We start from the raw sequence: 26,232 nt of genomic DNA on the forward strand, positions 1-26,232 counted from the left end.
TACCAACTATTCGTGTTCCTGCTGCGCCTCCAGGAGAAGAAGTGAGTGTAACGTTTTATTGACCTTTATATTAATCTTTATATTAATCTTTGCAAATCGCTTGCACGCTTCATGATGAATGCGGCTATTTTTACACTCAGGGTACATTACGGCATGTTTTCTATGTATGACGTTCTCAATATAATTCATAATCCCACGTTTATAATGAACAACGCGTTATGGTTATTGTGTTATTATTACAAACGGTGTCCGCACAGAACAGAGGGGCGGGGTGAGCAAAGCTCATAATCATTTAAAGACACATGCACTTAAACGGCGTGCTGAAAACAGAGCTGTTTTTGACCAGGTAAAATTAGTGTTTTCTTACAATACTAATGAGAATTTTTAATTAAAGTATATTACAAACTTTTAATTTAGACCCTAAAGAACCATATTAGCTTGTACAAAAATGACATTATATGACCCCTTTAAGATTGACCGTATTTTCGTTTTCGGTCAAATTGCCTTTTGCATGGGAGTGCTTGGGGCACTACTATGATAGCATCAAAATTGCTATTTTTAAAACACTAATGCTGCGTTCACACCGGACGCGAATAGCGCGTCAAATTCGCGCCTGCCGCGTCTAGTTTGACGCTTGACCACTTTGTGTTAATTCGCGTGTCAAGAGCGAAATTGACGCGCGTAAAAACAAAAGTTTGAAGCAAAATTTACGCGCGTCAGAGGCGAAAGTTTCGAAACCCGTTGGCGGCCATCTTTTTTAGATGTTTATCGAGCATTAGCATTAGCATTAATCGAGAGAGTCACCGCTCGTATATGCTCTGGAGAGCAGAAACAGCTGCGTAGGGGACATCGTCACTGTACTCGGGTCACCAGACCCTCCAGAGGGTTTCAGGAGTTTCACAATTTGCTCCAGGAGCTAGATTTGGTGGACCTAACGGTGAGGACGCTGACGAGGACAGCGTAGGCCGTAAGGCCTCGGCCTCGAGTGGTCGCTGCCTGACGAGCCCGCGCTCTACAGCCCGGCGCGAGGTTCACCCTCGCCCGCACCCACCTAATCTGTCATTTATTTTTGTTTTGATAATAAATGGAGCCAGCCTCCAAAAGTGAAACCTGTGATTTTTGTTTTTATACACTAAATTGTGTTTGTTGTCTTTACATTAGAATAATAATGTTTCATATAATCTAGAATAGATATGGAATAAATAGCATTCAATACAAAATGAGTATCTCTCATATATTGAAATCGAGTTTTTATGTGAAAGATTTGCTTTGCACACCAAGCATTTTAGTCATATTACAAAATAATTTATTGAGGCCAAACATAAAATAACATTATAAACTGTCACTTCACCACGTGACAGCAGCAAGCAGGCTCCTGATTGGTTAACGCGGCGCGAATTGACGCAGAAGTTCAGATTTTTCAACTCGTGCGGCAGACGCGAATTCGCGTCAAACGCGAGAATGCACAAATAGCACTACATAAAACATTCGCGCGTAACGCGCTTAACGCGCCAGACGCTCAATTCGCGCCATTCGCGCGAACTTGACGCGCGAATGAGGCGTATTCGCGTCTACCGCGCCGCGCTCTACGCCTCATTCACGCCGCAGGAATTTTTTACGCGCGTAACGCGTCTTTGCATTGACTTAACATTGAAATCACTCGCGCCTGACGCGCTATTCGCGTCCGGTGTGAACGCACCATAAGAAGGCTCGACACAACATGAAACTGTGCTCGAAGTATCACCAGGGGCTCTACACTTGAACTCCAGCATTGAGAACATTGTTTGTGTACACAGAGTTTACTAAAAAGAAAGGTTTTGTACGACTCACTTTATCAGTTAGTGTTTCCGGTGGCTGAAATGTTGTCAGTCAAAAGTAGTCGATCCCCGAAATCAGCGTAATGAACTGACTCCATATGAGGAAATGTCATGAACTTGTAATTTCAATGAAAAGCATGATAACTTAGATAAAAATGATCCGTGAATTTATATGGAAACAAGCTTTAGGAGCTTTCCATCTTTACTCTCCTCATGTTACGTTGCATTCGGGGATCGACTACTTTTGACTGACAAAATTCCAGCCACCAGAAACACTAACTGATAAAGTGAGTCGTACAAAATCTTTCTTTTTAGTAAACTCTGTGTACACAAACGATGTTCTCAATGCTGGAGTTCATGTGTAGAGCCCCTGGTGATACTTCGAGCACAGTTTCATGTTGTGTCGAGCCTTCTTAGTGTTTTAAAAATAGCAATTTTTGATGCTATCATAGTCGTGCCCCAAGCACTCCCATTCAAAAGGCATTTTGACCGAAAACGAAAATACGGTCAATCTTAAAAGTGGCGTTTCCATTGTAATTATGCTTTTACACGAATGTTTGACTCGGGTAGATTAACAAAAAGAGCCTAGGTTCAATTTTGGCGAGAGTTACCCTTTAAACTTAAATTAAAAGGATAAGGCAAAATGATCCAATCTTTATAGCATCTCAGATCTTGTCTCAGGGTGCTGAGCTACTGTACAAATACTTCCTTTAAAATAGAGGCTTGCAGCAAAGCACATAGGCCTATGGTATAATAAAGAGGACATACTCACTCAGTATTGAGAGAACAAACATGATGTTATATTCATGTGACATCCTGTTTTAATGACTGATTCCCCTGTTTTACCTCATCTCTAATGAAGCCAAGTAACATGACATTTAGATTGAAGGTGATGTCTTGAACTTTTACTGCGTGAGAAAAACACAGCACGTGACTTCAGGGGGTTTGGTGCCTCCGTGTTCAAAACCCATAATCAGCCCCTTGTGTGCCAACAGATTGCTTCAAACAGGCTTCAAACAAATGTTGCAGCACTTCCTTGATGTTTTATGGTCTCACACAGCATGAAACGCAGAGAAGAGTCTCTCACACATGATCACTTCCTGGAAACGAACAGTCACGTCTTGTTTACATTAATGCTTAACAAATGCTAGGGCTACTGCCTGGAAGGGGTTTAAACAAATTAACTGACATCATGTCGGGCTTGCTGTTGTTTGCACATAAAGGCCTGTGATAAGTTGAACAGATGTGAGACTCAACACATCTTTTCATGTACATGTGTCATAATGTCACACATGTGTACACACATACTGTACCTGAAAAGATGTGTTGAACGTCGTCCACCCACTAGACGTTGAATTGATATGTATATCAATTCAACACTTCTTATCTAGTGGGTGGATCTCACAAAGCCTGTCGAGAACATGTACAAGCCATATAATAATAATAATAATAATAATAAATTGATTTTACAATTGTCCTGTGGTTTCAATTAAGGGAGGCAGTTTGGGGAACTTCCATTCAAAAGATTGAATAACTCCAAATGATCAGATTGCGCTACAAATAATCCTTATCCGTCAGTTTGACTGAATGAGCTGCCAATTTTCCTTTCATTTTTGATTTTCAAATGTCAGAAGAATAACATAACTTGGTATTTAAAAAATGTGTAAACAGTAAAAATGTGCGGTCGCATTGTGAAATTTGGAATTTTTGGGGTAAATGTGTTAAAAAAGGGTTAATTTCCTTCGTGAATTTTTTTGGCATGAAATGTGACCTGGGCCTAAACACAGCAATGCTTAAGAACTGGTCTGAACAACTAGCAGTTATATAGATAACAAGTCTTACTTTATGGATTCAAATTAGCCCAATCTACTTATGTAAGAAACTTACTTAAAAATACAAATAAAAGTTTTGACAAGACAGTGTCAAAGAAAAAAGTCTAAGCAGTTTATAAATGTAACTGGCCAGGACATATTTCCGTGGCTTAAAAAAAATAAAAAATGTGTTTGTGCAATCATTGACATAGAACAAAAATAAATCATGGCCACGAATTACGAATTCAGTAACTGGCCAGGACATATTTTCGTGGCGTAAAAAAAAAAGAAGTGTTTGTGCAATCATTGACATAGAACAAAAATAAATCATGGCCACGAATTACGAATTCAGTCTCACTCTCACGGCTTATTCATTTGTTCTCTTTGTTTTAGTAAATTGTGACCACGTTGTACTAATTCGACTAAACAAGACTAACAAGGGAATGAATTATTATATCATGTACATGATTTTGTAAAATGAGGGAATGAATTAGTAAAACGTGCTGACGTATTAGCGAATGTTTACAGAACGATGTACTAGTAAAAACTGAAAGGTTTTGCTTTGCTTTTTTTCGCGTACAGATGACAACTTGTCAAAACGACTCAAAACAGAAGTAAAAAGCTAAAGGTAGGCTATAAACGAACTAGGCCTACACCACGGTCCCACGAATTCATCGTCACCATCACTAATCTTCCGACAACTCTTTCAGTTTTTATCAAAAAAAATCTCCTACAACGTTTGAGTTAGAATAGTTTATAAGAGCACAATTATAGTCATAACGAGGCTGTAAAAGCGGACTGAGTTTACTAGCTTTTGTTCACCACAGACCTTATTTCAGCCATTTAACAATGGCATGTTAATGGTATCAAATCAGTAGCCTATATTAGAATGATTTTTGAAGGATCATGTGACTCTGAAGACTGGAGTAATGATGCTTTGATCACAGGAATAAATTATATTTTAAAGTATATTAAAATGGAAAACCATTACTTTTAAATTGAAATAATATTTCACAATATTACTGTATTTTTGATCAAATAATTGCAGCCTTGATGAGCAGAAGAGACTTCTACAAAAACATTAAAAATAGTAATGTTTCCAAACTTTTGACTGCAGGGCTCTAGAGTGCGACCAATTTGGTCGCACATGCGACCAAATTTTGTAAGGGTGCGACTAAAATTTTTCCTAGGTCGCACCGGTGCACCTAACGTCCTCGCATCCGCTGCCTCTCCACGAACTAAGTGTTTGTTCTCCTTTGACGGAACTCACACACTCATGGGAACTCACACTCTTCTCTCACGCTTAATGTGATGACGGAGGACAGAATTAAACATTCAAACGTAGCCTGGTTACACTTAAGGTCTGTGATATTAGTCTGATTTTATTTTAGATTTCGGCTTCCAAAGATTATAAAAAATAATATATTGAGCCGAGGTAAAACCATTAAAAACTAAGCATTCTATCTAGCGCAACTTCTTCCCTTCGCAGCATTACACTGTCATTTCTCCCTAAAACTCAAACCTAACGACAGAATCAGCACGATCGGTGATTGTTGTAAAATGCAGTCTAGCTACTGTTGCTAACTTGCGAGACGCGTTAAATAATTAAAAGAGCTATTAAAAGCACAAAATCTGCGCAAGAGATGTTGTTCGCAAGGCGGCACGCGCTCCGAAACCGAAACCGAGACAAGCAAATTATAGCCAACTTTGGGTTTAATGTGCGTGTCTAAACGATCAAATGTACACAAAAGTATGTCAAAATGACCGGCTTGGAGATTCACTAAAAACAGTTTATGTCTTAAATGGACGTAGCCTAGTTATGGAAATAGTTGGGAGAATATGGTGCATCAGATCAGTAGCAGATCTGCACTCGGTCTTAAAGGGGCCGCAGTCTAGTAAACATGCGGACGATTGCGCCATTACTGCGAATCAAACAACAAGAGAAAAATCACTACAAAGCTCTTGAAAGAATAACTTCAGCTTTATTAAGCATTAATCTATTTATGAAAAATTATTCTATTAATCTATTTTTAAAAATATATGTGTGTGTGTATATGTATATATATATATAAAAACAAAAAGAACCGATAAGAATACAGTTAAAGTACCGGATCGATAAGCAGTATCGGTAAGAGTAGGAATACCGTTAAAACCCTTTACTCCCCGGTCAATGCTCCGACAACAGCCCAGACATGAAGCTACTTCAGCCACCATTCTCCCCAGTCCCTGGTAAGATGCCAAGCCCTGGTCTTTCGTCGGAGATGGCATCCGACTCAGAGACGGAGGTAGAGCCTATACCGCGCCTGAGCTAGAGACTCAAAATAGTTAGTTTGGCAGCTCAGTGAAGCACTTTAAATTTTTATTTTTATTTTTTGCTTTTTATTTACCTACACCTTATTCTTGTTTAAAATCATTTACATAATATGAATGTATATAGAGTGTGATAAAAAGGTGACCTTGAAATTGTGGCGTTAAAGGTGACGCGAGCCGAGAAAAATTTTCGGTGCACCCAAATTTTGTGCTGGTGCACCTAAATAAAAAAGTTAGGCGCACCAGTGCAACCAAGGCAAAAAGTTAGTCTGGAGCCCTGGACTGGTACTGTATATACAGGGAGAAATATGATCCGGACATGTTCTTGACAGGTTTTGTGACATTCATCCATTCATGACTATAAAAGGTGCGGTTTCAGTTTCAAATTCACATGGGACAAGCACGTACCACACGGATATAAGCTATATATTCATAATCACAACACAAAGAATGCACTTAGAGCTATAATGCAATCTTGATAACAGTCATTGTTAACAAACAGCAATATACCAGAGCAAAGATTAAAGTCTACTGTAAATTGGGTAATGAGGGGAAACAGAATTTCCCACTTTACTCACAGGATGATCAGTCATCGGTTGCAGCTACATAATAAAGTTAAGTTACCCAACACTACACACATCACCAACAACAAAGTTTCTGCAACATCCCGAAAGGCTTTATCTCAGGAAACAGCCTCAGTTTGCAATAGAGACACACAACTGCCAAAAGGCATAAAAGTGCCTAAACTAATACACCAAAAGACACTAAACAGAACAACAATCATATTAGTGGCATGTAATACTATAGCTTTGCAGTGTGAAACACAAGGAGAAAAAACCCTCACTTAGTAACGTTAAAAATTGCTGTAGTAGTGCTACTGAATTCCATAATTATTAATATGATTCTCCAAAATATATCCAAGAATTGCACTATCATGGTTCGTTGATGCCAAAAACGTTGGTGTTACCATGTACAGTGATTTTTCCAGTTGGTAACTTACGTTGATATTGTTACCATGATGATTAACATCTTTACATACCATGTTATTAACAAGGTATTCTGATATCTGATATGCCAGGAAAATGTGGCGAGAAATATCGGACTTACATTGTTGTAACGTTACCACTTTTTAGACATGTAAGATTGTAACGCTACTACCATGCGCTCAATAATCTAAGACCTGAGAAAAACATTTTAGAAACACAGATATTAGAAAACGTGACGCATATTTGATGGCAACATGCCTACGGCTACAGGTAACGTACGCCTATCATTTTTTATACTATAGGCTATATATGTACTGTATATACACATCTAATGTAGGCTATATATATTTTCAAGATTCCGGTTTGTGAAAACAGTTTCTGTAAAGATCACGATCCATCATTGCAGAAACCATGTCATCACAGTAAAGACTTTTTAACCGTCAAAACACAACCGTCTCATTCAAGCAGTGCAACACTGACTGAAGTTCAACGTTAAGAGTTTAGAAGTTATCGACTGACAAGACATCTTAGTGATCCAAGTGAAACTAAATGAATGAGCACAGTTACAGTACCTTCCAAGGCAGCTTTGGTTCTTTAATCCCAGTTGTAAAGGGTACCTCCTTGTTTATCTCTCTGACTCCAACTCACCTGCATCGACTCGCCCGGGAATTTACGAATGCTACTAGTAGGAGGAAGAAGGAACTCATGAATATTAACTACATAACGTGACGTTCGGTCATTTGATTGGCTGAAAGATATTGTCAACGAAGTGTAAACATGTTAATATCTTTTTTGTCAATGTGTTAGTTAGTTAGTTGGTGAATTATATTTTTATACTGTGACTGATCTAAAGACATTTTATTTTATAAATGCAATTTTGTCGTTCACTTTTACATTCATAAATCAAAGTTCCTTAACTGCATTCGTGTTTATTGTGTTCAATATTTGTTAAGGAAGCTGTAATGTATATTTATTTTTCATATTATCTAATAATAATAAAAACTGTTTACCTAAGTTTTGAATAATAATTAGGGTGTGATTGGACGCTGCTTCTGGCCCTGAAGGGTGTTTAACATGACGTAAGCCTAATTAATATTCATGATTTAAACCAGAGATTCTTAAACCTTTACTACCCCAGTAAATTATAAACTTGCTAAATTTAATAATAGTAGGCTATGTATTTTCCCCATGTGCGCCTTCTGTCACCAGTTTGAAGAAACAATTATTTATTTGTTTTGGACTTCTTGTTATTGCAAAGTACTTTTTTAAATTTGGCTAAAAAGTATTTATCTTCAACTTTTTGGTGACTCTCTGAAATAAGGCCTATATTTTTGACCCCAAAACACTTTCGAAATGATTCTCAGGCACCATAAAGCGTTAGAGAAACAAGAGGTGTGTTTTTTGCAGAAGGTGTTTGCATTGCAACACATGGTTTGGTTTCTAGCACATGCACTGCACACCTACTTTCACAGTTTGCTCAAAGCTTTATTCACAGTCTAACAAGTTATTCTTTCAAACAAGAGAAGTTTATCCAAGCTCGTAAAATATCAAAAGTAGCCTATATCACAATAATTTCATGGTGAATAAAAATGTGGGATTTATTTCTTTTACCCTGTTAGACGTAATATCTAACTCAAGTCCAACAAATAAGCAAGATAACTGAGATAATAATTGTCACCTACAGTTTATGATTAAACTGAACGTAAACAGTGCCGTTTCCGTTAACAGAACAGTAGGTGTCGCTAAAGGACAAGAAACTGGCTTTCAATAGGCAAAACATCGAATATTTAATTAAATTAAGAGACTGAGCTTCTCTGATTAAATCATGTTGTTAACTTTAAACATTACAATTGCTATTCCTGCAGTATTAGAGTTTGGATTCTATATGAATGTGTTTGCCATACTTGAAATTGTATAGGCCTATTATAGTTATACTTTTTTTTTGTAAAGCATTCATGGCATGAAATGTTTATTATCATCATAATAATAATTATCAGCATGCATAATTCAAGGATAATACTAATGCATATATATCACAGCAGCATGTACAGTATGCAGTTAAAGATCTGTGCTGCTTACACAAATGTTGCAGGTTCATGCTTAAAAAACAAACAAACTCATGCTTAAATCCAAGCTTTAGAAACACAGTTTATTGCACTTAAAAAAAAGAAAAAAAAAAGATAACACCATGTCATAATTTTTTTAAGTACAAATCTCATTTCAGTGTAATTTCTTACTTTAAAACCGGCCATTGCAGAATTGTACACTGGGAGAAAGTACCTGGAATTTGATTGTGAGCAACTGCAGTTAAAATACAGATAGAAAACAACTGCATAGTTTGAATGCGTTACATTGGGTTGCACTAATATTCTGGTTACTTGTAGATCTGATTAGTTTTCTTAGTTATTGTTTTATTTTCCAGTTCTACAACACATATGCCGTCATTTCACTCAGGACCAAGAACATGCCATTGTCCATGAACCTGTCAAACATCCTCATTAAGTCAGAGCGACGCATACAGTGCAGTTTAACTTTATAACTACCTGTCAGAATCAACAGCAGATTTATTGCAAGGTAAAAGAATTAAAAAGAAATAATAAAACACAGTACTTCAGTGTGTTGCGAGTCACACGTAAAGAAATGATTCTTAAAGGTGATTTACTTAGTGTAACGCAAAAGGCTGAAAAAAAAGAGAGATTTTAAATAAATACACAGCAACTAAAACATGATGGCTTGCCGATTTGTGATTGGCCGCTTCTCTATTCAGCATTAAAAAGCAAATCGCATTACATTTCAGTTGCATATCTTAGAAAAACCAGATTTGCGTTGCAACAAGAATGTTCTTTGCGTTTATCTTGAGGGGAGAAACAAGCAAAGATCTGCTGATCATAAATGAATAAATATGAAAAGAATATTTACAGTAACCGTACGAAAGTATATACAGTATATCGACAGGCGTCACTCATCTACCAGCTAAAGTACCGCCATTACAGCTGCATGCCATCCTAAACAACTCGACGTTACCCACTATTCACAGTTCCAAACCCTTATGCTCAATGCAACCATCATCATATCAGTACAACAACCCTACAATTCAAATCTATTTAGTTCTACATGGTCTCAGCAGTGATTATAATATTTATTCGGGTATCTCAAACCATCACAGTAACTGACCTAAGATCGGTTTCTAATGTGTAACACCTCACAGTCAAGGTTCATGGCTTTCTGTGGATATTATGATGGTAAAGTAGTAGAGACAGAATCGAGCTCCCTCTTCTCATCTCAATATATAACAATGGCTATTTTTGCATATAACATATTGGCAACTTTATGTGTGTGTGTCAGAATTTGTTTCAAAAAAGCTAAAACAACTGAAAGAGATCAAATGTTTTGAAATTCAAGCATTTAAAAAGCTGTGAGGAGACAATATTCATGAGTGTTAAAAGGAATAGTTCACATAAAAGGTCATAATTCACTCATTGTCGAGTCTTTCCAAACCTTTATGCGGTTATTTTTGCCATAGGATACAAAAAGAGACGTTTAGCGGACATTTTCCCCATGCAATAAAAGTAAAAGTATCGTATATGGAAAAGAGCAGCATGAACATTCAGCTAAACGTCTCAGTTGTGTTTGGAAAGACATGATGGTTATTTTTCAGTAAACTATCCCTTTAAATTCTATAGGTACAAAGCCTGCTCATCCTCTTTGATACAAAAAAAAAAAATGACATTAATAAAAATACATTTTATACATAATAAAACAGTACAAAATTCATTTTTTTCCTTTGTATTGGCACACAAAGTTGGACTATACAGTCATCTCTTCTTTAAACAAAAACAATGCTATATATATATATCAGTAGTAGTTTTGAATACTAGAAGAGTAGAATAACTGTATCAAATGAAATCAACATTCTGTACGACTCTCCAATTGTGTACGAGTTCATATCAAAAGGAAGAATGTTTCGTTTCAATTATTTCAGTCCGAACGTTTTTTTTTCCCCTCGCCCAATCTGTCATGTGACTAGTGTTCAACCAATCACATTCTTATTCCAGTTGATCCAGGTTGATACAAAAGAAATAAACAAGCAAAGTGGGACAAAAAGCTATTTCCTAGCAGTAAAAGGCATAAAATACCACGTTCAGATACAGACCCTGGATATCTATTGGAAGACATTAACCGGAACGTCCGTTCATCAGAGGAGGGCGGTAAAACAGCTGCGATCACAGATGTCAGACGCCCCCTACTGGACAATCACATCTCGTCCATCCGAGCTTGTGGACAGGGTCGCAGGGTTCATGAAGAACACCGGAGCTGATGGAGCTTGATGCTTTGGGGGGTTTGAAGGGGGATGGGAGAGGAGAGAAATGAGGGATTGTGGGAGGAGGAGGAGGAGGATGAATGACAGATCTGGAGCATCCGCTAAAAGCTTTAGGAGAAAGACGGTGGTACATCGAGGTCAAGAAAAACAGATCAATCCGCACAGCTTCGGAAATAAAAAGGCTGGACATAATGATCAGCACAACTGAACGGCTGAAGAAGTGAACTGATGCAGAAAAGATGCATCTCGACTTCCTGTTTTTAGATCATCTGCGATGAAAGCAGTGGAAAACATGCGATGGTAATTACAGAGGGCGATGCCGTGACACGGAGACCATTTGAAAACCTAATAAGTTGCTTTAAACAGGATGAATTAGACAGCTGGATGCTCTGTTGTCATCCCATGTGGATCAATATTGTTTGGGTTATGCCACGGATTACCCGAGGCATAAACCGCATTGGTTTCCTGGTTGGGGAAATGATATCTCTTTCACTGCTTGCACACGTGGCTGGACGGGTATCTCTAGAGGTTCTCGCCGGGCTGGTACTGTGGTTCAGTGGAGGTGAAGTAGTCTTCCAGGAAGCTCTGGAGGTACTCGAAGGTCGGCCTCTCTTCGGGCTCCTTGCGCCAGCAGGTCAGCATGAGCTCGTGAAGGGAGTCCGGGCACTCGGCGGGACAGGGCATCCTGTACCCGCGCTCCACCTGGTCCAGCACCTCCCGGTTCACCATACCTGAGCAGAAGACAGATGTGAAACAGGGTGGATGTGGGTCAGGTGTCAGAATGTGGCTTTTTAACCAGGCAAAGGATGTGGGTCGTCATCAAGGGGGAACAACCGGAAATTATGTCATCTCCACGGAAAGGGGCTCTTAAAATATGACATTTAATGTGTGTCCAAACTCGGTCCTGGAAGGCCACTTGTCCTACAACGTTTGGCTCACACTTTGCCTCAATAAACCTGCCTGGAAGTTTCTAGTATACCTAGTAAGAGCTTAATTAGCTGGTTCAGTTTTATTGGGGTTGGAGCTAAACTCTGCTGCGCTGTGTTTCCCAAAAGCCTCGTGAGCCTAAGTTTGAAAATAGAGACCATTGGTTACACGACAACGATATACTTAAAACTTAAAAGTTTTTCCTTTGAGTTTTTCTATGTACAGATTGTCAAAACGATCCACGGAAACCCTGTATTCTGCTACCAGGCCATTAGATGGCGTTGAAACACTATATATTGAACACGTACTGTAATACGCATGTGCATGACGGCATCGTCTTCAGAGATTCGCGTTTTTGTTGTTTACACGGAGACCGTTTTCAAAAACTTGCGTTTTCAGGCACTCAAAATGCTGTTGTCGTGTAAACGAATGGCCAAAACGCATAAAAAGTTTCACGTTATTAGTTGAAAACGATGTTGTGTTAACAGCCCCTTAAGCTTACGATGCTTCAGAGAAACACAGCCCTGGACAGTGGCCCTCAAGGAGTAGGATTGGACATCCCTGATCTAAGTTTTAGAATTTTTATATTTGTTTGGATGCCGAATAACTAATAAAGTATTCCGTCTTTTTTTTAGAGAATGACAATAATTCTGCATTGGACTCGATGAGAATAATTTTGAGTGAAAATAATAATGATCTAATAACAATTATAAAATTAAATGATAAAATACAGGGCCTAAAATGAACACTTGACAAGCCCCAAATGCGAGTAAAGAGGCAGCTAACCCTACCCTCAACCTTAAACCTACCCATCCCCTCGCTGCCTGGAAGGCGTCGTTGGGGGCTTAAAACACCAAACACCGTAAAAATTGGCGTTGGCGAGTATATTAATTAAACGGTGTCACTCGCCAGTTGACTGGTAACATTTTATGAATTCTAACAATGCATGAACATGAATAAACGTGAATGACGCTTGGGACAGTTGACGGGCCAGCGTTTCATCGTCATGAAAGTTTAAGCCCTAAATTAAAGCTGCAGTCTGTAGTTTTTCCTCTTTGTCGCCATCTCTGTTCGAAATCTGCAATTGCAGTTATTCGCAGAACTATCAGCTTTACGTGGGTTGTGCCTCGGCACGGCACGGATGAATCCGATGTTTTGAGGAGAGTGTGCGGATGTCAGTCGCCGCGCCGGTGTGGATGCTGTCATTCGCAATCACAGATTCTACTTTTTGGAAGTATGACCAACATAAGAATTTTCACCGGAAAATGTCGTCTGAACAAGTAACATCCACTTTTGTTCAGACCAACTAAGGGAAAAAAAGCATTGCAGTAAATCGCGCTGATTAAATCTAACGATCGCTTATCATATCACGTCAAACCCTGCAAAGTATACTTTGTTCTCAAATTGTTAATGTTAACAACATCAGCATTGGTGACTACATTTAATGCCCTTCCGATATTTATCCTTGTTTTCGCACGGCCCGGTTGCAGTCGCTTTTTTTCTGTAGCCACTCTGAAGTCCGAAGTCTTTTGCATTTTACATCGGGTGAATCTCTAGTTGTCACGGGTGATTGTCGTTTGAACCTTTCTGGATTCGTCATCAAATTGATAAGTTTAATTATATCAAGTGCTGTGAGAAAAGGCTATAAATCTCCACATCCAATATCCTCACACTCATAGTCTACTAGCCGAGACTCTTCTTTATGTGTACGCTAAGTCTATCTATCTATCTATCTATCTATCTATCTATCTATCTATCTATCTATCTATCTATCTATCTATCTATCTATCTATCTATCTATCTATCTATCTATCTATCTATCTATCTATCTATCTATCTATCTATCTTCTACTTGTTTTGTAGATGATGAAACCCTGCATCGGACTCAATACTTTAAAACATTTATTCCATTTTGAAAAAATATATAATCTATAAGTAATTTATAAGTACGGTAAAAAAAGGTACATTTGAATCTAGTGAACCAGTGACTCTCTTTGAGCAATACTGGAATGACTGGAAACATGGAGAGCGGCAGTACCTGGATAAGGCACCCTGCCTTTGGTCGTCAGCTCCGTCAGTAAGACGCCAAACGACCACACGTCAGATTTAATGGTGAAGCGCCCGTACAGAGCCGCCTCTGGCGCAGTCCATTTGATGGGAAACTTTGCTCCTGTTGTAATAATGATTTAAGAGAGGCCTGTCACCATGATTAAACCCATTCAATTAAGGTCGAACTGTATAAAAGGCAACAGTATTAACTCTTGAAAATGAGACAATGATGTTATGGCCTCAGGAAAACTGAGGACGTGAAGAAAATGGAAAACGACCACATGCGGCAAAAAGAGTCATTGTGTTCCTCCTCACCCTGTCTGGCTGTGTATTCGTTGTCCTCGATGAGTCGAGCCAGGCCGAAGTCAGCGACTTTACACACCAGGTTATCACCCACCAGGATGTTGGCAGCCCTGAGGTCCCTGTGCACATAGTTCATTCTTTCCACGTACGCCATTCCAGAGGCGATCTGAGGACAACACATATATTATAACACTGCCGGGCTCAGTGCCGCGCCCTCCAGAGTATCCACAGAATATAAATAGATTTATATACAATATGAAGACAATGACAGTGGCGCTTGCCCATGCAAAAACTGCACAACAATGGTGTTTTTTTTAGTGAGATGCTCTTTACGATATTCAGGTCTCTAAATATGGTTTGTTCTTCAATGAAGGGTTATATAGTTTTTTATTTCGAGTTTTGTTTATTTTGTTCTTTCAGTTTTTGTTCCATGACAGTTTCATTTATTCACTTTTCTTTCTTTTTTTTGCACAAATTTAGTTTTTCAGGACCATCTAGTGTTATTGCTAGCGTTATAGTGGGATTTTCATGTTTAATTAACGCAGGTTGAAAGATTAGAAACCTTTACAATATATTATGCATCAAAATTTTATAAAATGTAATTTGTGGCTATTACGGTTTTATTTGAGTTAGTTTAGCTACAGCTCCAATATAATTTAATTACATTATATTTTGAATATATATTATATTAGTATGTTTTTTTTTAACTAATTGATACTTTTGTGCATTAAAATAATACTGCTCTTTTAACTTTCTGCGCATCAATGAGTCTTGATTTTTTTTCATAGTTCATTTCATAGTTTCCACAAAAATATGAAGCAGCACAACTGTTTTCAACATTGATAATAATCAGAAAGGTTTCTTGAGCAGCAAATCATCATATTAGAAAGATTTCTGAACAATCATTTGACACCGAAGATGAAATGATGCTGTAAATTCAGCTTTGCATCACAAAAATAAATAAAAATTGAACATGTCTTAAAATAGAAAACAGTTATTTTTAATTATAATAATATTTCACAATTTTACTGTATTTTTTATCAAATAAATGCAGCCCCAGTGAGCAGAAGAGACATCTTTCAAAAACATTAAAAAAAATCTTACAGACCCCAAACTTGCTACTTGTTTTTAGTTTCAAAACAGTTTTTGTTTTTGATTTCATAACTAGATAGCATATGATAATGCCCGTGTAAAAGTACCTGAGAGGCCATATCCACAAGCTGAGGCAACCGCAGCATTTTCCCCATGTCACCCTTCAGGAAATCTAACAGGCTTCCTGTGAAAGCAGAATTCACACCTTGACATCTTCATTCACACTTTTATTGGGAGACCTCACAAGAAAGCTGCTAATATCCAGATTTGATGCTCTATATTACACATCCTTCTTTCAGTTCTTATTTCTTAGGCTTCTTTATCCCAATATAGTTCAGTGAATGTCCGCACTGACCTTGTCCCATGTACTCAGTGACGATGTAAATGGGCTCCTCGGAGACGACAGCGTAAAGCTGCACCAGCTTCTCGTGACGGAGTTTCTTCATCACCTGCGCTTCCTGCAGGAAGGCCTCGGGAGACATAGTGCCAGGCTTCAGAGTCTTGATGGCCACGCGGGTCGTGCCATTCCAAGTGCCTGATGAGGGGGAAAGGACACTGAAATCATGAAACAAGCTTTGTCTGTTATGTGAATGCGTCATCACACAAGCGCTCTGGTATTATGCACCGGTGAGCTACTTCTTTAACTCACAAAGCTTCATTTTTGATGGAAGGAAGTTGAAAGAAGAAGTCTTACCCATCCAGACCTCTCCGAAACAGCCCTGGCCCAGTTTGACGTCCAGTCTCAGAGAGTCACGTGGGATCTCCCAGGCGTCCCGTGCCAGACCCTGAGTCTGAGGCTTCAGCACTGGACACACGTCAGTCAGACAGTGACACAGGCCGTCTGCGTGCTCTGTGACACACGCCGACAGGAGGAAGTGTGTTAATGTTTCTCACGATATTTTCAAATCTGTTTTTAGAAAATTGCTAGTTCTGGTTCGTTCTGATTCCGTACTAAGTCGCTATGCTGATTGGCAACTATATTTTATATAACCTATAAATAACTTTAGAATTTATTATTTTATTTTATTTTATATATATATATATATTTATTTATATATCTATATATATATAAATATAAAACCATAATTATTATATTATTTTCTATAGTAATAATAAAATAATTATAATAATTATATACATAATAATAAATAAATAAATAAATAAATAAATAAATAAATAAATAAATATATAACCATAGTTATTATTTTCTAAAGCAATAATAAATATATAAATAAAAGTACAATTAATATTTTCAGTAATACTAATATTATATATAATTATTAATTAATATAACCATAATTATATTTATAATTATTATATTAATTCTATAGTAATAAGAATAAAATAAATAAATCACTAAAATATTCATTAATATTAATACTATTAATATGAATATAACACAATTATTTATTTATTTTATTATTTATTAATAACAACTGAATAATAAAACAACTAAAATGAACAAAACAAATATTATTTTTTTGATCACTTAAAATAAAACATACATTATTATTATTAGGATTATTGTTGATAATAACAATAACATTTGTTTTATTTTTAATAATAATCAACAAATAAAATTAATAACACTTATATAACTTATAAATAACTTAATAAATATTTTAATTTATTTAGTTAATCTTCATATTTCATCTTAGGCCCATTTTAACAGTCCTTTTAGGGGTTTTAAGACCTGTAGAGCAGTTCAGGGTCTCTCATGGCTTACTGCTTTAATCACAATCATTAGAAGTGAAGGATCATTCATTATGTTATTGCTTTATGCCATTTCTCTATTTATAGGTTTTAACTAATCCTTATTTTGCAACAGCCTGAGTTCCCACTTCCAGAAATAAGAGTCTGTATCACTTCCCCTTCACAGACATTCAGAAACAAGCAGGTGTCTATGAGAAAGAGACTCACGGCGGTAATGGTTGACCAGCTGCTGTAAAGTACTGAACTGAGTGCGTGACGTGATGTAAAATCCCCCGCTGTCCAGCTTCCTGATCTTGTAATGTTTGACATTTAGGCCCTTGACATTGTCGTAATCCAGGACGGAAAGACAGTAGGCACCTAAAAAACACAAAGAATAAGAGTCATGAAGTGCTCTCGATGACATGGAGATCTTTGACCCACGTTTCAGGTCCGAAACTGTCAGATTCTGCACTTTTGTAGCATTTTAATTTTCTCTGAAGTCTGCTTTCTTTACCTAAAGTCGACTTTAGTTTCTAGCATCAACTGTAAATTAGTTTTACACTTAGCAGATGCTTTAATCCATTTTTTAATCCTGTTAAACAGTACCTTTAAGACTTCTTTTTGGTGCCAGTTACTGGAGTGTGAAATAGCATTAAGAGTTTCCCTACAAATACATCATTTTGTAGCAAAGATTTAAGGGATGTCCCATTTTCCATTATTGAAACACTGTATGTATATATATATAATAAAATAAAATAAAAATACACCTGTTTCAACTTAAATTCAGTTGCTGCCTTAAATTTTTAAGTATAATAAACTTATTTCAACTTAAATTATATTAAACTGACTTAAAATTGGGTTGAATCAAGTATAACTAATAAAAAAAGTTTAAATTACTTAAACTCATCAAAATAAGTTGAACAACGTAAAAACATAAGTTGCCATGACTTACTAATTATAATTTTTTTTACAGTGTATGTAATCTCTGAAATATGAAATAATAGTCAAAGAAAAATCTGTTTTGTTTTTAAATATTTTGAATGAACTTTTAGACAAAATGTATGCAATAATGCAATAATATTAAAATAATGCAAATGTTTTTTTGTTTAGTATCATGTATAATAGTTTTTTTGTGTGGCTCATATAGTATAATATAGTGAGAGTATGGAGGAAAAAAAACATCTCAGTTTTACTCAGAGGACCAAACTTAAATTCTTATAGCTTGTAATGTAAATAAATGAGATCTTACATAAAATGCATATACTGTAAATATCAGTTGTCACTCTAATATCTCCCAATATTATATTTGATACATTTTAACATGATTTGTTTCTAAAAAAGGAATTATGGATAATCAAGTCACCCTAATATGGTTCAGTCCAGTAAGTGTTCATCTTAAAACATTAACAACAACATAAAAGTCACGACCTGAAGCGGATGTATTATCCTAAAAAGTCTTTTACTTTAACCAAAGAGTTGATGGACCCTATTGACTTTAGATTAGTGTCCAATTCTCACTATTAACTAACTATTAACTACGACTTTTTCTTCAGTAATCTCCTAATTACTACTTATTAATAGATATTAAGGTGGTTAGGGTTAAGGTTTAGGTATTGGGTAGAATCAAGGGATGTAGAATAATGTCATGCAGAATAAGGCATACATTTGTGCTTTATAAGTACTAATAAACAGGCAATATCACAGTAATATGCATGCTAATAAACAAAGTTAATAGTGAGAATTGGACCCTAAACTAAAGTGCTACCAAAAAAAGCTACTATTGAAGTCAATGGGGTCCATCAACTGTTTGGGTACCCATATTCTTAACAATATCTTCTTTCACGCTCAACAGAAGACAGAAACTCGTACAGGTTTGGAACAAATTGAGGGTGAGTAAATGATGACAGAATTTTCATTTTTGGGTGAACTGTTTTTTTATCTATAGGGGGCGCTGTCATCATGGCACACATGGCTCATTTCTTCATTCACTCTCTCTGTCACTTCATTCCCTCTGCGGTCTCTCTTTGGGGTTTGACTCATCCTTCAGCCTCTCTCGTCCTTGTTTTCTCTCTCTCTGGGTAATCTCGGTCTCTCTGTGCCCCGCGCTGACGCTATGAGCTGTGAGATATGGCTCACGGTTATAGGCACAGCTATGGGTTGACCTACTTCTTGCTCTTCATCCCTGCAAGCACTTCTCTGACCTTCACATTCCCTTCTTCATCAGGCTCAAACATGCACACACAAGCACTCTTTCATCTCAAATGAACATTGTTTGTGTAGAAGTGAAGGTAAAAGGCCATATATGGAGCGTAGATCTTTACGATGTTTAGAGAGAGAGAGAAAAGATGGTTGGCAGAGGGAGGAGATGAGGAATATGAGCATGACTGTGTCTGACAAACTGATAACAGAAAAGGGGAATTCAACTGAACAAGCACGTTGTTCTGATCTGCACTATCAAATACTGAAACTTCTTTTCACTGTAGACACAGGCATGAGCAATTTCCTCCACACGTCGTTTCTTTATTATGCAATTGTTTGCTCCAGTCTCTAATGTGATTGGCTGTTCAAGCAGCACTTGGACATTTCACTGTTAGTTGTTCGGGAGATGCTTTTATTAATGCCGGGTATGCGATCTTGACTCCTAAATTCTTGTCGTGTCATCAACACACGTCGCTTCCCGACAAATTATCGCTCGCCGTCAATGACGTGTGTGATGTCATCGAGAAGGCGGAACTATCGGCTGACAGACCGAAGCTGGATGCCTTGTCATCAGAAAATCCCCCAAAAGAAAGAAAACCTGACAGTGGACATATTCCTAGATTGCACAAAGAGGACCGTATTGAATCCTCCAAAGAGAACTTGAGGTAAAGTATTGTTTTTTTATTTTTAGCCAGTAGTAAAAATAAATATAGCCTACTCGTCGGGTTGCTGAACCTGCACTATCATTTTTCACTTTGTCATTGTAGTCCCTGGAGGAAACATCATAAAGGCTGGAGGACTGCAATAGCTCCACGAATCTTTCCTCCACTACAACAATATTATAAATATACCTTTCATTAAGTATGGAAGAGCTGCAGTGCTCCTATTGGTCAATGTCACAGATGTGACGGAACCCGTCGTGGAAGGCCGGGAAAAAATTCAACATGCCAGTCTTTCTCTCGTGAAGCATCGCAGACGCGGCGTCGGTTGTCGTCAACTATGACACGCTGCTATACGAGATAAAACGATCAATTCTTGCATCCCGACGACACCATGCGTCAAACGGATCGTGCCAAAATCAGGCTAAAATCGTGTAGTCTGAACCGGGCATAAAAAACATCTACTTTTTATCAGTTCCTCCATTCCCTGGCCCTGGGATGTCGAAATCATGACCTTGTGATTCCCTTGATTTCATTCTGAAACCATTTTCTATTTATCCTTACAGTTTGACCTATGAATCAATACTGTGTGACCAGACGTATGGTAAAAAAAAGAGAAGAAGTATATACTGTATTCTACTTTATATATTCAACTGTAAACATAATAAAAAATTACAATTTAAGTAAACTAAAATGTTAAAATTATTTTTTTTAAAATTAAATTATACATTTATGTTATTAATAAACAAAACACATAAGTTATAAATAACTTAATTATAATATTTTCAATAGTAACAATAAGTAACAATACATTAATAATAAATAAAATAAAACAAATACAAAATATAAAAAAATATATAAAAACTAAATAAATAAATAAAATAAAATAAATAATTTGCGCTTGTAGTTGGTACTGTTCACAATCACCTTTGGTTGTCTCACTCTCTCTGACCAGGAAAGTTCCTCTCCTGTTCTCCAGACTCAAGAGGAGTCGCTCCGAGTCCCTGCGTGTGATTTTTCCAAAGTACCATCTGGACAGAGAGACAGAGAAAGAGAAAAAGAGAGAGAGGGTATTTAGAGGGAGAAATCACATGTAGCATTATATCAGAGACATGCAGCTGGCCAGAAATATATTATGATATTATTAATGCTAGTATGCAGACAGAAATGCGCATTTTCTATTGTGCATTTATGTACACTACTACCATTCAAAAGTTTGGATTTTTTAAAATGTTTTTGAAAAAAGTATCTTATGCTCACCAAGGCTGCATTTATTTATATAGTAAAAACAGTAAAATTGTGAAATATTATTACGATTTCAAATAGCTGTTTTCTACTTGAATATATATATATATATATATATATATATATATATATATATTTTTTTTTTATTTTTTTTTTTTTTATTCCTGTGATCAAAGCTGAATTTTCAGCATCATTACTCCAGTTTTCAGTGTCACATGATCCTTCAGAAATCATTCTAATATGATGATTTGCTGCTCAAGAAATATTTCTGATTATTGTCAATGTTGAAAACAGTTGTGCTGCTTCATATTTTTCTGGAAACAGTCATACATTTCAGTATACTTAGATGAATAGAAAGTAAAAAAAAATCTGCATATATCATTTACAACATTATAAATGTCTTTACCGTCACTTTTGATCAATTTAATGCATCCTTGCTGAATAAAAGTATTAATTTCTTTAAAAAAAAAAACTTACACAAATTAAACTTTTGAACGGTAGTGTACGCTTAATCATAGCAACACTGTTCTGAAATCATTTACGTGAACTTTTTTGTAGAGTACGTTTTGGGCCTAAAATTATAACAGTTCTCATCTGAATTGTACTGCATGAAATATTGAACATTGATTCAGGCTGTAATATTCCCATTCCTGGTTCCAGCAACAAAAAACAATGGTGTTTGGGATTCATGACTGACCCAGTGACATTTAGTGTCTATAAATCAGCTAGGTTTGTTGTTCGCCGCTCATGGCAGGCTCTCTCTCAGTCTTACCTTTTCTCCAGAGTCAATCTGAGATGACTGGCAAGGCAAGGGTGGAAAAATGAGTCATTATAGGTTTTCAAAAGAGTGCCTGTGTGTATTTGTTTAATGCGCCAGTCGACGGAGCAACAGCGCACGCGTGTGTGTGTGTGTGTGTGTGTGTGTGTGTGTGTCTCAGGAAATATTACGAGTTACATATGAACAGGACAGACAATAGATGAGCTGCACGGGGCACATGTTGACGACTTTTACTCGTTCGAGAGGGAAAAGGGTCTTTTGGGCATGAGGTTTTTTCTTTCTAACTGATGAGATGGAGGAGAGACTCATTATGATGGAGGACAAGAGAGCAACCATGAAGGGAAAAATGAAGGACTCAAAGGTCAGACCGGAAGGAGAGAGAGGGGCGAGTGTGAATCAGTTTGTTGGTAACATCACAAAGGTTGAGCTTCAAGTTAAAAAAAAAAAACTGGAACTGAAATATTTCTGTACTAAAATACTCACAGTGTTTGCTAAGAGATGATTCATGAACAAATCGTTCTGTTGAGTCAGACTGTTTCCAACGAGGAACAAATTACTCTCATGAGTTGGTTCTTTTTAATGCATCAGATCAAGGACTCATAGATCAATCACTGAATCAGTCGGGCAGGTTAGAACATTAACATGTGATTCACTCACATGTAGAGCTGCTTTGAACTGACTAATTGAACGACTTCAGATTTTTTTAAGTCAACATTTATGTGATTAAAGTCGAGTCGACATTGACTAGTCGCTGATGATGTCAATAATGAACCAATAAGCCTGAACCCCAAGCCGAGACTCGAACGCGGGTTTCCTTGTGCACAGCTGTGGCATTTGACACAGCGCTCCTACATAACAGCTTATTTTTATCAGTTCTTTTGCCTTTGGGTTGTTATATTTCTCACAGATTTCTGCTTATTCGAAATCAGATTCAGATAAAGTATCACAGTAAAGATTACATTTATATGAATGCATTAGTGAGAGAGCGATTGCGTGTGAATTAATACTCCCTGGCAGCGTCTAGATATATGCTAGAACTTTCCAGTTTCTAAGTTATTTTATTGATAAATCACAGAACAGTGTTGACAATACATTTCTGCGAAACTGAATCTGCGAGCCACTGTCTGTATGTGTGTGCTTTACAATGCAGCAGCGCATTAGTTTTACTTACGTCTACAATAAGCTGTTTAAAAAGTGCATTCACCCGATCAATTTTGAGCATCCGGATGGTATAATCAAACATATCTTGTGGAGCGCTCTCCGAGTATGCATTTATTTGCCATTTTAACAGTTGAAAACAGAGCATAAAAGTGGAATTCAATTACATTTTTTTTTGTTGCGCCCTCTATAGGCCATGATCAGCGACTAGTCGACATCAAGCTTAAAGCGTCATTTGCAGAGCATTAAAGTCAACAAGTCTGTGCAGCTGATTCTGTTATTTTCCTATTCATCACTGTGAAGCTGCTTTGAAACCATCTGTATTGAATAAAGCCCTATATAAATTGATTATAAACCGAAATTAAACTGATTTGTCCAACTGTTGTTTTGTTTATTAATATAAACGATTCCATTAACGATAAGGAACCAGAATCATTTCTGACATCACATCGAGGGGAAAGAAACAGAGGAGGCACGGGGAGGAGAACAGCAAAGAAAAGAAGAGAAAGAGGAGGAGGAAGAGGATTTACTCTTCAGCCTGGATGGAATCAGACGGTGCCACATAATTGCTGGGAATGTATCCACTCTCTCCTGTCGTCAGCGAACGAGCCAGCCACCAGTCACCCTCCCTAAGACAGCAGAAAAAACACACATGCATAATACACCTGCAGTTTGACTCACATATTTGGTGCATATCTGGTGACACATTCATGATCTTCTTACCCGCCCAAAACACACACCCTGAGATTACATCTGTGGTATTTTTCCTGCTTTATCATCCCTGAAACGAGGTATTAGAATGCAGACGAAGCTCTTCTAAAGACATTAACTACCTGCGCCAAATTACACATCAATGAAACGTCCATTCAAAGGGATAGTTCACCCAAAAATAAACATTGTCATCATTTACTCGCTCTCAAGTTGTTCCAAACCCTTATGAATTTCTCAACAAAAAAAATATATAAATAAAGTAACATTATAAATGTCTTTACTGTCATTTTTTTATTCATTCTTGCTGAATAATTGTATTAATTTTATTACAAATCATTTTTCTGAAGCCATATAATAGCTTTGAGACACGACAGACATTTACATTATTGTTCACGCCTACATATAATGCACAAGTTGTATGAACTACAGTTATGGGGCTTTTGTTTGGTCTTTTTGGGGCATATATTGGCACAATATGCTTTCATCATGCGTAAAAGAGCAGCGCAAACATTCATGAAAACATCTCCTTTTGATTCCTATAAAGAAAGAAAATCATATGGGATTGGAATGACTGTCTTTTTTCATTTTTGGGTGAATTATTTACTACAAAACTGGTAGATTTATCAAAAAAAATGAGTCATACGTCTGGGTTGTCTTAGAGGCTTGATGGGTTTTTAATAATAGATGGTGTGTTTTAGTGTGAGCAGTGGGGTGTTAGACTGTGACTCACTCCCTAAGCTAAAGTAATAAGACTTTATCCATCGCCAAGACATGCTGACCCGACACAAAACCTCTCCAGGTCTCTGAGCTACTGCTTGCTGTCGTTAAACATAATTAAAACATAACCGCACCAGTGAAAACAATGACATGTATACAGTACACAGATGGGCACATATTCATATTCATACAATGCAAATATATTATTCATACGCAGGGTACCTTTCAAAATTCAGATGTACAAAAGGGCATAAAACGGTGATTCTGATAAGCAGGGTTTATGAGAAGAATAAACTGGACGAGGCTAATGTACGTTTGAAACAATGATTTAAGTAGAAAACACTGATGGCTAACGCTAACGCTGCATCCCAATTCTTAAAGTCCAGTCACAATGGCGAAATTTCGCATGCAAAAGAGATCCAATGAATATTCCCAGTAGTGTAGAAATACAAACAAATTGGAAATCTCCGTGCAGAAATGTTTCTCTTTTGCATGACTTCCTATTAAAATGACCAATACAATTATTTATGGAGTGAGAATTAGAACTAGCAAGTTAGTCAAACATAGCCAATAGCCTTTAGTTTAGATTTGTACTTTTAATTTATCTAAATGCTACTGCTATCTTAACATTATTGTTTTTAATGATATTCATTTAATGACCACATGAAATAAAAATGACAGTTTTAGTGCATTTTAGTCCAAGTCTGTTAGCTTTGAGGCCATTTCTATGCTAGCGTATGCTTAGAATAGCATATATGCACGAAAAAAACTTTTAGCACACATGCGAATTAAGTCTTTCAATTCACAGGGCCATTTACAAATTTGATTGTCCAATAAAATCATCCATGGAATGAGAATGAGAACTATTAAGTAAGTAAAACTAAAGGCTATTGGCTATGTTCATTTAGCTAAATGATACTGCTATCTTAACATTATTGTTTTTAATGATATTCATTTAATGACCACATGAAATAAAAATGACAGTTTTAGTGCATTTTAGTCCAAGTCTGTTAGCTTTGAGGCCATTTCTATGCTAGCGTATGCTTAGAATAGCAAATATGCACGTAAAAAGCTTTTAGCACACATGCAAATTAAAGTCTTTCAATTCACAGGGCCCCTTACAAATGATTGTCCAATAAAATCATCCATGGAATGAGAATGAGAACTATTAAGTAAGTAAAACTAAAGGCTATTGGCTATGTTCATTTAGCTAAATGCTACTGCTATCTTAACATTATTGTTTTTAATGATATTCATTTAATGACCACATGAAATCAAACTGTGACAAAGTCTGTTAGCTTTGAGGCCATTTATATGTTAACGTACTCTTAGCGTAGCATATATGCACTAAAAAAACGTTTAAAACACATACGCATTTAGTCACTATGCACAATTAGTCTTTTAACTTGTGGGCCGTATACAGATTTCTGTCCAATAAAATGATCTCTGGAATGAGA

At 36.8% G+C, this 26,232-nt stretch overlaps 2 protein-coding genes across 3 annotated transcripts in view; both read right to left on the bottom strand.

Moving 5' to 3' along the window:
* mical1 (microtubule associated monooxygenase, calponin and LIM domain containing 1) overlaps positions 1-7,633 on the bottom strand; it is a 36,573-nt gene extending 28,940 nt beyond the window's left edge. The window contains exon 1 of one of the 2 annotated variants that reach the window (XM_082145527.1): positions 7,497-7,633. The gene's annotated coding sequence lies outside the window, so the exon portion shown is untranslated. The remainder of the gene's footprint in view (positions 1-7,496) is intronic. The other variant, XM_082145526.1, reaches the window with a different exon arrangement.
* Positions 7,634-9,052: 1,419 nt separating this feature from the next.
* The window catches only part of src (v-src avian sarcoma (Schmidt-Ruppin A-2) viral oncogene homolog), a 48,332-nt gene continuing 31,152 nt past the window's right edge, over positions 9,053-26,232 (bottom strand). The window contains exons 4-12 of the mRNA XM_082145628.1: positions 23,878-23,976; positions 21,094-21,197; positions 17,537-17,686; positions 16,311-16,466; positions 15,972-16,151; positions 15,724-15,800; positions 14,537-14,690; positions 14,211-14,342; positions 9,053-11,976 (exon numbers count right to left, since the gene is read on the bottom strand). Of these exons, the coding sequence (XP_082001754.1) occupies positions 11,768-11,976; positions 14,211-14,342; positions 14,537-14,690; positions 15,724-15,800; positions 15,972-16,151; positions 16,311-16,466; positions 17,537-17,686; positions 21,094-21,197; positions 23,878-23,976 (1,261 nt within the window). The 3' untranslated portion in view covers positions 9,053-11,767. The remainder of the gene's footprint in view (positions 11,977-14,210; positions 14,343-14,536; positions 14,691-15,723; positions 15,801-15,971; positions 16,152-16,310; positions 16,467-17,536; positions 17,687-21,093; positions 21,198-23,877; positions 23,977-26,232) is intronic.

Source organism: Leuciscus leuciscus (assembly GCF_965113295.1).
Source record: "Leuciscus leuciscus genome assembly, chromosome: 18".
Taxonomy (NCBI): domain Eukaryota; kingdom Metazoa; phylum Chordata; class Actinopteri; order Cypriniformes; family Leuciscidae; genus Leuciscus; species Leuciscus leuciscus.